The sequence below is a fragment of the Paramisgurnus dabryanus genome, chromosome 15, assembly GCF_030506205.2.
Source record: "Paramisgurnus dabryanus chromosome 15, PD_genome_1.1, whole genome shotgun sequence".
Taxonomy (NCBI): domain Eukaryota; kingdom Metazoa; phylum Chordata; class Actinopteri; order Cypriniformes; family Cobitidae; genus Paramisgurnus; species Paramisgurnus dabryanus.
Genome location: NC_133351.1, coordinates 33,015,337 through 33,029,039, shown reverse-complemented (window position 1 = coordinate 33,029,039; position 13,703 = coordinate 33,015,337). Strand labels below are relative to the sequence as shown.

At 36.7% G+C, this 13,703-nt stretch overlaps 2 protein-coding genes across 2 annotated transcripts; both read right to left on the bottom strand.

Moving 5' to 3' along the window:
- Positions 1–7,362: 7,362 nt before the first annotated feature.
- Positions 7,363–9,058, bottom strand: tmem37 (transmembrane protein 37). The gene is made up of 2 exons (XM_065293159.1): positions 8,779–9,058; positions 7,363–8,522 (listed from the first exon to the last, which is right to left on the bottom strand). Exons 1-2 carry the CDS (start codon positions 8,797–8,799, stop codon positions 7,935–7,937), a joined length of 609 nt encoding a protein of 202 aa, XP_065149231.1. The 5' UTR covers positions 8,800–9,058; the 3' UTR covers positions 7,363–7,934.
- A 621-nt stretch (positions 9,059–9,679) lies between these two features.
- dbi (diazepam binding inhibitor (GABA receptor modulator, acyl-CoA binding protein)) lies at positions 9,680–12,898 on the bottom strand. Its single transcript, XM_065293158.1, has 4 exons — positions 12,779–12,898; positions 11,284–11,401; positions 11,107–11,169; positions 9,680–10,935 (listed from the first exon to the last, which is right to left on the bottom strand). The coding sequence occupies exons 1-4, from the start codon at positions 12,785–12,787 to the stop codon at positions 10,862–10,864; spliced, it is 264 nt and encodes an 87-aa protein (XP_065149230.1). The 5' UTR covers positions 12,788–12,898; the 3' UTR covers positions 9,680–10,861.
- Between the last annotated feature and the right edge of the window lie 805 nt (positions 12,899–13,703).

The window sequence follows — 13,703 nt, the reverse complement described above, 5'->3', positions numbered from 1 at the left end:
CACAACCTAACCACAACCAATACATGGGTATTTAAAATGAGTAAGTAAATGAATTAAAACAGCACTTCATTTGATCAACTGACTCGTCCTCCTGACTAAACACCACTGAGAACAAACTCACCTACACAAACTGTCAGTGTGTTAAATGTTTATGATCTGAACAAACAATCAGACTGTTTAAGAATTAGCATCTTGTCTTGTTTTGCTGTAAGGGTTGTAATTGTGTCACTGCCCACTGTGCTGTTTAATGTCATTTAACTGCTGTAAAGGGATTTTCTGCTCTGTGGTTTTAACCTGTTATTAATGCCTGTCTGTCTATCTTTCTCCGTGTGTGTGATTTAAACTATATTATATAAAAGCAAAATAATATTATCAGGTAATAAAGCACAAATTGTCACTGTAATACTTGTGTTCTTTCATGTCCTTGTTTGGATATGTAAATAGCTTTAAGATAACTATGATAATGGCTTATGCAGTATATACTATTCACTGGGTATTATAGAGTCGTGAAATCTATAAAAATGAGCTGTACAAACAAGATATTTATATTTACAAAAGAAGATCAATTTATTACTGTACTGTAATAAATGTTCAATTATGAGATTGCTTTAAAAAAAATCTGTAAAGGCATCTTTATTATCAAGTCATCATGTTTATTTACAGAAGTCTATTGTAGTGGTGTTCTAATAACATTACATGCAAATAAAACTTAATGTTTAAAAAAGAAAACAATGAATCATCCTTGTTTGAAAGCACTATTTAACAGAATGATATCTTTCAAATATTATGCTGAATAAATAAATAAAACACAGATCATCAGGATGTTAACCACTAGAAACAAAAATCTCTACACTTTTTACAAACCATTTTCCAGAATTATTACAAATGTTATTGACAGTGTTTGTGATAGTGTTATGTATGAATTCGATTTTTTGTAATTTATAGACAGAGGCGTCATGCCCATGTGCCCCCTCAGTTTCTGATTGTGCTACTTTATTCAAGCGGCAAGCCCTGGAGACACAACAGCACAGTCCAGACGTCATCAGCATCTAATCGCGGTGACAGGCTCCTTACTGCTGCATTTTGCAATTTGATTAATTAAAAGAAAGTCGTCAGAAAGGCTTATTTCATTTCCAAACCCCAGTACGGCAATATGCAGTTAACCTCCGCTGCGTAGAAAATGTATGGTTCAAAGTGTGACAGTCTCAAGATAATATTAGTAGATTTCTAGATTCATCTTGGTACAACGCCAGAGTTCGGGGGCACAGAGCCACATATACTGACATATGATATAACTAAGGTAACATTTTGTGCAAAAATCCGTTCTTCTATAATTTAATATAAACATGTTTTTTTAAGTTTTTAATATTTGCAATTTTAAAAAAAGTTTACAAAAAAAAAAAATGTGTATATTACAGCATTATTGCTTTTGCAGCGTTGAAAATTAAAATAAATTACGTGACTTTTGCTTATGTCATTTTCATTGTTTATATACTTTATCAATTTAAAATCAGTGTTGGTGTAACTAGTTACTAAGTAATTAGTTACTGTAATTTATTAACTTTTTCTTAAAGTAAATTAAGGGATTACTTATTTTTACAGTAATTTAATTACAGTTACTTCTGATGTAATTGAACTAAATAGATCAAATATATATTATACAATAATGGATTTAACATCAAATTTGAAGTCTAAGGTCAAAATGATGTTTTTATATCCTTCTCACTTTAAATACTTTGGAGAGTTAATAAGAATAATGGTAGCACTCTTGTGTAGTTTACTATTCTCACTAACTGGTTGGTTATTAGCATTTATATTACTGAGATATTGTCTGTTTATTAAAGGACAAGTTCTGTATTTTACACTTAAAGCCCTGTTTTCAGATTGACTTGTATTAGATGTGCTGATATGTACGGTATTACTCCACGCCGGGAACTTTGTTTGTATTCTTGCAATTGGCAATGGCGGATTAGCGCCACCAACTGGGCTGGAGTGTTTATAATTCAAGCTCTCAACGGAAGAATGTACGGATGTGAGGCGTTTGGAAAAATAGGTCCACAAGTTTACAACGAATGCTAAAACAGCTGTTGGAAAGCATCTTTTGCAGCCATTTTTGTGTGAGCATATCAGTGAACGCCCCTGACCACTCGGTGAGTTTCACGTCTTTGTAAATGAAAGTTTAATGCATTTTAGGAAGGATTGTTCCAGTGCACCTATGCAGCCATTATAGTGGTGGGGGCTGATACAACAAACACCCAAAATTAATCGGGCCAGCACCATATGTCCAAATTTCAGTCAAAACCGTTTTATTTCATCACAAACAATCTGAAAACAGGGCATCAAGAGTAAAATACCGAACTTGTCCTTTAAGACTTAAAGGCAGGGTGCATGATTTTTGAAAAAAACTTGGGAAAAGGGAGTCTGGCCCAAAACCAAAACACATTTGTAGCCAATTAGCAGTAAGGGGCATGTCTGCTAACCGACATTGTTGCCTGGGTTATGTATGTGTGGGGTGGGTTTATCAAAGGGGCTGTTTACACTTGGTATTTAGATGTGTTTTCATAGATCGGATCACAAGTGGAAGAGAGAGACACATCACGTTTACACCTGGTATTTAAATCTGTCTCTTTTGTCCACTTTCGACCGCTTCTACCTGAATACTGTGAGGGGGTGGTCTGTGGCGAATGTGGGCGAGGCTGTGGTTTAAACACGAGTGGGAGTACTGATGAATTTTTATCACCCCAAACTAATATTATGTCGCAGTCTGCTGCTTGTGTTGTAAGTAAACATGCTGCACACTGTTTTGTACATGTATACATTAAAGATTTCTCTGATATTTCAGCGCAATTGATGAAATAAGATTGCGCAACTTTCACACACCTGCAAAATAAAACTACGTGGAGATCAACCACTTTAGTTTTATCAATGAAAGCCTAAAAATAGAGATGTGCATTGTGTGTTTGCGCCAGAAGTCAGAAAAGACGTAAAACATTGTGTTCAGTACCTCAGATTAGATAAATAGGCGGGTGATTCTCACGACTGTGTCTTGTCAAGTCTAGTCGCTTAGAGTTTAGTGTTTAGTCTATTAATTGTTAAGTGTCATCCAGTTCAGTGTTTTAGTGTAGTTTTGTACCTTGTCCAGTTTAGTGTTCTACCATTGTTTATAGTTATCCTGTTTATATTGTTTTGCCCCCTCGTGGGTTTTGCTTTCTGTTTTGTATAATATACATATAATAAAAGTCTTTAGTTGGTACGTGCTGTCTGCATCTGGGTTCCTCCTCATACAGTCCACATAACATGAAAATGTAAAAATTGCTTAAATTTACTTTTTTTCCCACCAGACATTGAAAAACAAAGTCTGGAGTAAATGGAAACATTAATTTAAACACTTTTACTTATCATTTAACACTTTTAGTAACATAATTAAAAAAATTAGTCCTAAAAAAATCTCATTACCGCAACAGTCAGAAAACATCAACACTGACATATTTTCAAAATGACATGACAAACCTGAAAGATGCACATGCATTTAAAATCAAAGTATTATGGTTCTATTAATTAAATTAACATTTAATAAGCATCTGTTGCGGTAATGATAATCAAAATGTCGTGTAAGCATTCTGACAAGACAATATTTCAAATTAACTGTAAAAAAATGATCTTACCTGGTAGCCATCTTGAAGTAACTGGTCCATGTGCTTGGTCACTCAAAATCAAACTTTATTAAAATGCTGTATGTGTGCTTAAACTGTTCTCAAAAAGTGTTGCGGAGGATGAGAACATCAGGCATGGACACATAATTTTCCTAATTTTTCTTCATTATTATTATACATGAATATTCAGTAAATATTTTTTCTGTCATCTAAAGTAGTCTAGCAAAACATCCATTTATTTTTTTTCTAAATAGTTTTGTGTTAATTTGATTAAATTACAACATAACGCATGTTCAAACACAGCCGGACACATTGCGGTAATGAGAATTTCAGCAGAAAATGAGATAAAATTGACAAATTATAATTATGTTGGCTTGACAAAGCCAACATACTGTTCTTCGATCTAAGCTTATTATTATTATTATTATTATTCTTCTGGTCCACACTTTTTCTCACAGTAACTCCTCCTAGAGCTTTCAAGCTACACCCACAAAACTTTACAAAACTTTTAAGACTGGTACGTAGATTGGTGCTATGACTTTTCTAACTGATGGGACCTACCGAATTCCTAAACGGGGCGCTCAAACACCCCAAATTTTCCATTGACTTAACATTGCGACAAACTTTGACGGGTCATAGCTGCAAGCGAGAAATTTTTAGAAACTTGTGGGTTACCACATTTGAAGAGGCTGGCAGGCTCTGTAAGAACATACATCACATTGGGGTGTAAGTTTCACCCTTGGGGTGTAAGGGGCACCCAAATTTCCCCATTGACTTATAATGGGGCAGGGAACATGCCCATATAAGGGAATAAAAGCGTCCCAGATGGAATATCTTCACTTTAGAGTGTCGTAGAGACATGGGGGTGGGCTCAATTTAGTCAGGCATCCAATCAGTCTCTCAGGATCGCCCCATTACTATTAAGCCACGCCCCTAGCAACCATTTTTGGGCACCCTAGCAACATATCCCATAGACTGCCATTATAAAATGCCCAGATGGATATCTTTGCAGCACAGTGTCACAGAGACATGGGGGTGGGCTCATTTTGCTCAGGCATCCAATCAGTCTCGGAGGATTCTTATTGAGGTATTAAGCCACGCCCCTAGCAACCAAATATGAGCACCCTAGCAACATAATAAACAAAGCCTTATATCTCTGGATCCGAACATCATAGAGACATGGGGGTTGGGTCTTTTGGTCATGTTAGCCTTATGCTAGCTCCATGCTAAGTCATACTAGCTTCATGCTAGTTTCGTGCTAGCTTTATGCTAATTTCATAATAAATCTTGCTAACTTCATGCTAATCATGTTAGCATCATGCTAGCTTAATACTAATTCATGTTAGCATCATGCTAACTTCATGCTAATTCATGTTAGCATCGTGCTAGCTTCATGCTAATTCATGTTAGCATCGTGCTAGCTTCATGCTAATTCATGTTAGCATCGTGCTAGCTTCATGCTAATTCATGTTAGCATCGTGCTAGCTTCATGCTAATTCATGTTAGCATCGTGCTAGCTTCATGCTAATTCATGTTAGCATCGTGCTAGCTTCATGCTAATTCATGTTAGCATCGTGCTAGCTTCATGCTAATTCATGTTAACTTCGTGCTAGCTTCATGCTAATTCATGTTAGCATCGTGCTAGCTTCATGCTAATTCATGTTAGCATCGTGCTAGCTTCATGCTAATTCATGTTAGCTTAATGCTAATCATGCTAGCATCATGCTAGCTTCCTGCTAATCATGCTAGCATCATGCTAGCTTCATGCCAATTCATGTTAGCATCATGCTAGCTTCATGCTAATTCATGTTAGCATCATGCTAGCTTCATGTTAATTCATGTTAGCATCATGCTAACTTCATGCTAATTCATGTTAGCATCATGCTAGCTTCATGCTAATTCATGTTAGCATCATGCTAGCTTCATGCTTATTCATGTTAGCATCATGCTAGCTTCATGCTAATTCATGTTAACATCATACTAGCTTCATGCTAATTCATGTTAGCATCATGCTAGCTTCATGCTAATTCATGTTAGCATCATGCTAGCTTCATGTTAATTCATGTTAGCATCATGCTAGCTTCATGCTAATTCATGTTAGCATCATGTTAGCTTCATGCTAATTCATGTTAGCATCATGCTAGCTTCATGCTAATTCATGTTAGCATCATGCTAGCTTCATGCTAATTCATGTTAGCATCATGCTAATTCATGTTAGCTTCATGCTAATTCAAGTTAGCATCATGCTAGCTTCATGCTAATTAATGTTAGCATCATGCTAGCTTCATGTTAATTCATGTTAGCATCATGCTAGCTTCATGCTAATTCATGTTAGCATCATGTTAGCTTCATGCTAATTCATGTTAGCTTCATGCTAATTCATGTTAGCATCATGCTAGCTTCATGCTAATTCATGTTAGCTTCATGCTAATTCATGTTAGCATCATGTTAGCTTCATGCTAATTCATGTTAGCATCATACTAGCTTCATGCTAATTCATGTTAACATCATGCTAGCTTCATGCAAATTTATGTTAACATCATGCTAACTTAGTGCTAAACATGCTAACATGGTAACTTTTGGTATCATGTTTACGGAAAGTTATATTACTAAACTAAACTTGTTTTAAATTTCTCTCAATCTGTTTTAAACGTTCAGGCTAGGCTTTGTCAAGCCAACATAAAGTTTGTCTTCAAACTTTTCTATCTAGTTCTTATGTTGAAATCACACATTGTGCAAGGTAGAACGCAGTATTGTGTTAATTCTGATGCTTTTTAATATTACTATATTACACATTTTATAGCTAAAATCATTAGTGCCATGGTGTTTCAATGGTTTCGTGAGAATCACCCAGGCAGAGAGAAGGCAGTCCGTGTGGCTGTTCGAACACATTCAACCACATGTGCGTTTACACTAAAAAGGCAATCCCATCGAAAGGGGTTTTAACAACCTCTGAATGTGGTTGAAAGTGGAGCCTAGTTTTGAAAACTCTTTACACCTGGCATTAACGTCGTTGTTATCCGATCAACGAAAATGCATGTTAATGCCAAGTGTTAAACAGCCTCAAAAGAAGGTCCAGATTCTATTGGGGTAGGTGCGTGTTTGCTTAGGTGATTTGAAATGTCAGCATTGGCTTTCAGAGATCGTGCACGCACCTTTAAAAAGCACAATGCATGATTCTGCAAAACCTTGCTCTACATCCTTAATCCTACCCAATTCCTACCAATACTTAAACTTCACAACTACTTTACTATTCATAAGCTGTAATTAGGAGAATATTAAGGCAAAAGTAGTTAATAGTGAAAATTGGACCTTTAAATGTGACCAGAATTATTTACTTGTGATTTATTTGAGCCATTTAAGCCTATTTTTGTATCTTTTACTAAATAGGATTTAGAGAGTAGCCTAATTAAGAAATAGGTAATTGAATACTTTTCAAAAAGAGTCGTTTGTAAAGTAATTTAATTACATGATTGAAGATTTAATTTACTAGTAAATAATTGCTTTTTTTGAGTAACTTACCCAACATTGTTTAAAGGTTTAAAATTACATAAATTTTATAACATAACGCAGTTGTTGTGTTAATGCATTAATGGCACAATTAAACAAGTCATTATACAGAACGTAAATAAACAATGCAATTTCAGATGTAAATATGATACCAATATGTCATTATTCTGATTAAATAAATTGAGTATTTGACATAAAAGTTAGTAAACACATTTATTTTGGTGGTTTTCACATGAAGGCAGATCCAGATTGTTAAAAATGTAAGTGGGAATGCCACAGAAAAGACTGTGAAGGCTCCATAATATTTCTTTTAATGTCTGTTTATGCACACATTTTTGTGAGCTGTGTACGTTGTGCCACCTTAAAAATAATTGGTGCATGACACCCCTGTTTATAACGTTTGTATTTTTGTTAACACACACACATTTTCTACATTTAAAAATGATTTAGGGTGTATAGTTGTGTTTATTTTACTTTTTGTGACTGCACTACTGTTGTATGCAGATAAACTTTGTCACTGATACACGTGTTTAATCCCGTGTAGAAGTCCTCTTGTATCCTTGAGTAAATGATGCAGAAGTAAGAGTTTCCCTGCTTGATGTGGTCATGACAGACAATAAAATTTTGTTTTTTTATTATTCCACAAATGCTTAACTTACAAAAAAAAAACACTATTGATGAATGTTATTGCAGCTTATTAAAAACCAGTAGCATCTTCTGCAGGTTTTACAACAAGAGGGGTTTATAATTATAGTTGTGCATGGCAGGACTCTACAGTTTGTAAGGTTTGCCACTAGGGGGCAGCATTGAAATATTCTGGATGTGCCGCGCTGCCATTGCATTGAGAAAGAAGAGGAAGGTAGCAGTAAACTGGCACCAGAACGTGAGGGTAAAGCCAAGGAGTGTCGCATACGACCCAAACAGCAGCACAAAAGTTCCTACCCCTCCTGCAGACATCAGAGCCGCAAGCAGCACAAGTTTTGCCCCGAGGGTCCAGCGGCGACTGGAGTCACGCCCTTCGCTTGCCTGTGACATCACAAGCAATTCCAGTCCGAATATAGCACTGACCACAGCCAGTGTAATCACTGAACGACACACGGGCAACCCTGAGCCCGCACCGGTCACCCCTGACTCTTCCAGATGGGTAGTGCAGTTTGAGGACACATTAATGCTCTGCTGGTCTTCCAGTGAACAGAAATACCACAGACCAAACATGCGGTGTCCGGCACGCAGCCAGTGACCATCACACACAGCAACGGATGAGAGAACGACCGACAGTGACGTACACAAGATAATAAGACTGCGACAAAATAAATCCAGAAAAACAGGAGTGGGCTTCCCCCGTGGAACAGATCCCACCTGGACAAACACAAAGTGAGGGAGACAGACAGAAAGTTATTAGGCATATGGACCTGACAGCATGAGGACTGATGGAGGACAACAATAAACTTTCAAATACTTTAGCAGACTTAAAAAAAAACATGCTACTGTATTTCACACAAACAGTCAACAACCTACATTATAAGCACTTTAACTTTTAGTCACAATTTAATTTCAGCGATTGCATTATGGATAACATGAACAACACGTACATTAAACATTAAAAAAGTATTACCCTGATTTTAATCGATGTCATCCTTCGACTTGCGTTACAGCCAACAGCAGAAGCGAGATCGACGGCAGACTGAGTTAACTACAGTCGAAAGTACAGTAGTAAGATTTTAGTGTAACATTAACTGACCTGAGTTCAGTCTTTAGACACGCAGATCACGAGCGTGTGTGTGTTTAGTTCTCTAGTCACGGAGGTTTTCAGTAACCACTCATAAGATATTAAACCAGAGAGTTTAACTCGGAGGAGTGAAATGTAATGTCCCTTTATATATTTGAAGTTACCAATATATATATATTTTTTTTAATTTAATTGTTGGTGACAAATATACTAGGCTGGTTTAAATGGTACTTTGATTTTAAAATCTATAGCTAATGTGTAATTTCTGGGACCGTTTGTATTTGCAATCTATTGTTATGATTGCTATAGGCCTATATTGCACACGTTTTAGTAAAAAAAATCACGCCCACTTGGTTTCATTTTTAATTAGATTTTTTACTAAAAATTTGTAATTAACCATTCAAATAGAGACTTTTGCTAGTAATGTAAGGGGAAAACTGTCATGAAGTAGTTTTGAGGAATGAATGTTTGTTCATGAACACATATGTTGTATCTGTACAGATAAACTGTCTGTTATCAGCATTATTGAGTGTTAAAGTCTCTCTGGGTGATTATCAGACTGTGACCCGACATACAAAGTGCTTGAGAAATCCAAAGAGCTCCGCAGCAAAAACACTTTGACCTCTTAGAGATAAGTCATCATAAAACACAAAAGTAATATTTCAAAGTGAACATCAAAATCTTTCTCAGATGTTTCACCCTCAATCCCCCTGACTGATGGACTTCCTTGTGCATGTTTAAATATGATTGCATTTAACTGCGACTGTCAGGACGATAGATGATAATCTCACGCACTGGCAACCTTTATTGTTTATTATCTTCTGATCAGTATCATAGCTATTAGATTATAGTTCATCAAGTTCAGCTCTGAACAAAAACACTGAATTATCTTTTAGATGCAGTGCATGGCTGACATCATCATCACAGCTGCCTATTTGACAAAATGAACGATTAAAAACCTACATGGTTTCTCTTAAGGGGATAGTTCACCCAAAAATAAAAATTCTGTCATAATTTACTCAACCTCACGTTGTTACAAACCTGTATAAACGTCTTTGTTCTGATACAAATGAAGGAAGATATTTTGAGGAATGTATGTAACCAAACCGGTCAGAAGCCTCATTGACTTCCATAGTATTTCCATAGTATTCTTTTATCCTACTATAGGGCTTCTGATCGGTTTGATTACAAACAACCTTCAAAATATCTTCCTTTGTGTTCAGAATAAATAGTTTTTTTTACAGGATTGAGTTGATGACAGAAATTTAATTTTTGGGTGAACAGTACCTTTAAACTTTCTTTACCAAACCTCTTACTTTTGTCTTACACAAGGTTAAGCAACCTTTCATACACAAAAACCAATATTCATACAACATTAAAAATCACTTTCAACCCAGCATTGGGTCAAAAAGGGACTCAGCCATTGGGTTAAATTAACTCAGAAAATGGTTATATTTGACCCAAACAATGGGTTAAAACAACACAGCATTTTGGGTTGAAACAACCCATGATACCCAAGGGGCTGGGCTTGTCCCTTTTGGACCCAACACTGGGTTGAAAATAACCCAGCACTTTTTTAGTGTGTACCTGCATTTAATTTATCATTAAATGATAAACTAATGTTAATCCAGGGAAATCCTACTCAGGGTCAAACACAGAAAACAGGTTTCTCCTTATCAGCAAATGTGAAGTAAACACAATGTTAACACAGATACTTTTTTTTAGAAAAAACATGATTTTATGGCATCAAATAAATTTGCATTCAATGGATCTTTTCACTACATGGTTGCCGGAGGACGATTTCTCTTGGCCTGCGGGAATTGTGCTTATTCTCTGACACAGAACAGATTGTGCTTATTACAGTTTAAGTGTAACACCGTTATGAGGGGGACACAATGCAGATCATAAGGCATTTAACTGGAGATGTTAAGGTAAGGCAGGCTGGTCAGTAACGGTCGGGTCCCCATCATTAGATACCGTACTTCCCTTTCAACTCCTCCACCTTAGCAATGTAAGCTTCCACAGCAGCTTCTTTACTGATACCTGAGAAAAGTTAAGACAGTTGGTATGTACATGTTTACATGTTAGAGACGGCAAATAATGTCTAATACAACCTTTAAACTTAAGGAAGTAGAAGCAGATAATATCAAAGGAGTTTTCTATAAATAGCAAAAAGGTATTTAGTTTTAATCACAGACATAACTCTAAACATACCTTTCTTTGCCTCCCATGCGTCCCACTTGGCCTTGCCAGTAAAGTCTAACATGCCAGGTCGAGCTAAAATAAAAAAATGAACACAATCTTTAACAAGTTGCACCTAAGTTTAATTATTGTTTATCAAGCTTAACTTTTTTACTTTGTACCAGTTTATGGGTTTGAGAAAAAGCTCACCTGTGTTTACATCTCCTACGGTGGCCTGTTTGTACAGAGCGTAAATCTCCAACATCTCAGCATCCGTCGGTTTCGCTTTCAGCTGCTTGACCTCCTCTGCCGCTTTCTGAAATGCTGCCTGCAAAAACAACCAATCCACATCAGAGAGACGACTCTCACATTGTGTTTATATTACAAAACGGTGAAGGTCAGATTTTCAGTAGCAATGGTTAAAAAAAATTCTGTTCATTTTGTCAATTGAAATGCCATAGAAAAACACCATCAGATACCACCATAGGTCTGTCTAGACAAGTCATGAATTATGGATAAAAATCAATTTCTCCATGTTGCAGCTGCACTTACATGGTTTAATAATGTATATGGATAACAGGGCTGATACAAGGCCACCATCACCATCTAAAAGGAAATCTGCTCTCTTTACACAATGTGCAACATTAGGTTGCCAAACACGCTCAACATTAACATTCATTCCTCTTCTGGCTTCACAGTGCTGGTAGGGTTAACGAGTGCATGATTTGTAACCACAGTACATCATCCAGCACACAAAAGAGACTTGAGCCTCTGCATTAACTTACTCTCACAGATACTGAGCTTTATTTGCATGTTATTTTCCTTTGATCTTATTATCAGATAAATGACTACTCGTTTTGGTGGTAGTATACTAGGCGTGTTATCTATAGCAACATCTTATCAGATTTCAGGAAATTTACATGTCTTACTATAGACTCACAGTTTCTCACATATAATAACGTCCATTACCATTTGCGTAATTTATCTATTTTTGTGGTGGACTCAACTCTCGTGGTGCAACTGTGCTTCTCAGTTACTAAGAATGTAACGTTATGTCAACGGTCCGCTTTTGAGAAATATTGGCCATACGGGAGCGCTAACAAAGGGCAGGACGAAACGCAACGGTACAGACAAGCGCGCAGGTGCTACTTTTGACACGTGACTACATACAAGAACACCAGCAATTCAAATAACACCAAAAGACACGCATCATACTAAAAAGCCCACAGTGCAGGCTCCGTTTACGGTCACGGCACACCCACGCAGCCATGGCGATGCAGTCATAAATTATTTATTGTGCCCGTTCGACTTCACGCGACTATGCGCAAACCTATCGACCAATGAAATCAAAATCCCGCGAGAGCATAATGAAACAAGACTATTGGTTGTGCTTTCGAATCGCTCTCGCGGTATTGAACGTCATACGCCGATCAGTGTGTGCAGTACCGAAAAATGTCGAGCACACCTACTATGTCCGTTTATAATCTCCAGGGTCAATCATTAATTTTAAAGATGAGCATTTTGAAGCATATCAGTAATACATACAATGGCTAACAACCATCAATCAAACCCAAATGCCGTGTTATGTACATGCCTCACCAAAAAAAGAAACGTACATCTTGTCTGTGCGTTACATTACAAAGCTCTATGAAAAACGAAACGCAATCAAATGTGAAAACATGCAGATTTTTATTAAAACTCTTACCTCAGACATGGCTGTAGATATTTCAGTCCGCTAAACTGACGTGCTCCGGATACCGCTGTGAGGGGGAAGAGACCCACGCGCTACCGTAGTGTCAACTGACCACGCCCCTTCCATGCTATTGGTGCTTAAGAATGTACCGAGCCAACCTGTCCAATCATATTCACATTCTCTTAACTGGGCCACGGGTCAAGTGAGGGTTGCCAGATTCAGAGGAATTGCAACATATTTACATTGGATTTTATTCAAACAACTGCCCATTGTATCAACTAAAGCAACTGTGAGTTTTTTCTCTCTCACATTGATCAACGTGTCCTATCCTCTGATTAATGTCAATAGATTTGCATTTAGATATTTTAACAAAGAAATGTTCTTTAATTATCGTCTTTTATTGACAGAAAATGTCAGGAATCAAAGTTTTGCAGCTCTGTACTGTAAATGTAAATGTACAGTGAGGTAATTTCTATACAGTATGGTCTACAATAAGTTATCAATAATTTAACACTTTATGCACAATGAAAGTTCGGAAAGTACAAATTTGCCAACCTGAAATAAAAAAGGCTGATGCAAATTTGCAAATATAAATTAAGATTTACAAATGTCAGCCAAAACCTTAGAATTTAAGCACACATGCAAAGGTTAATGCCTTGACCTCACAGTAATCTTGTTAAGTCAGGACATAAGTAACACTGTTTCTGGGTCCAAGCTCCACTTATTTCAAGTGAGACTATCTCAACGACTGTTCATGAGTGCTATTGATTTAAATAACACATTTAAGCTAAGCTTTTGTACATTCACAGTGTACACTACATTCTTCAGGCATACAGCATCCCGGACATCAATAATATAATGTTAAATAAAAGATGATTCACTGTCTGACCATGTTGAATTTCAATATAGCCCAAAAACAACTAAAACCAGCCTGACA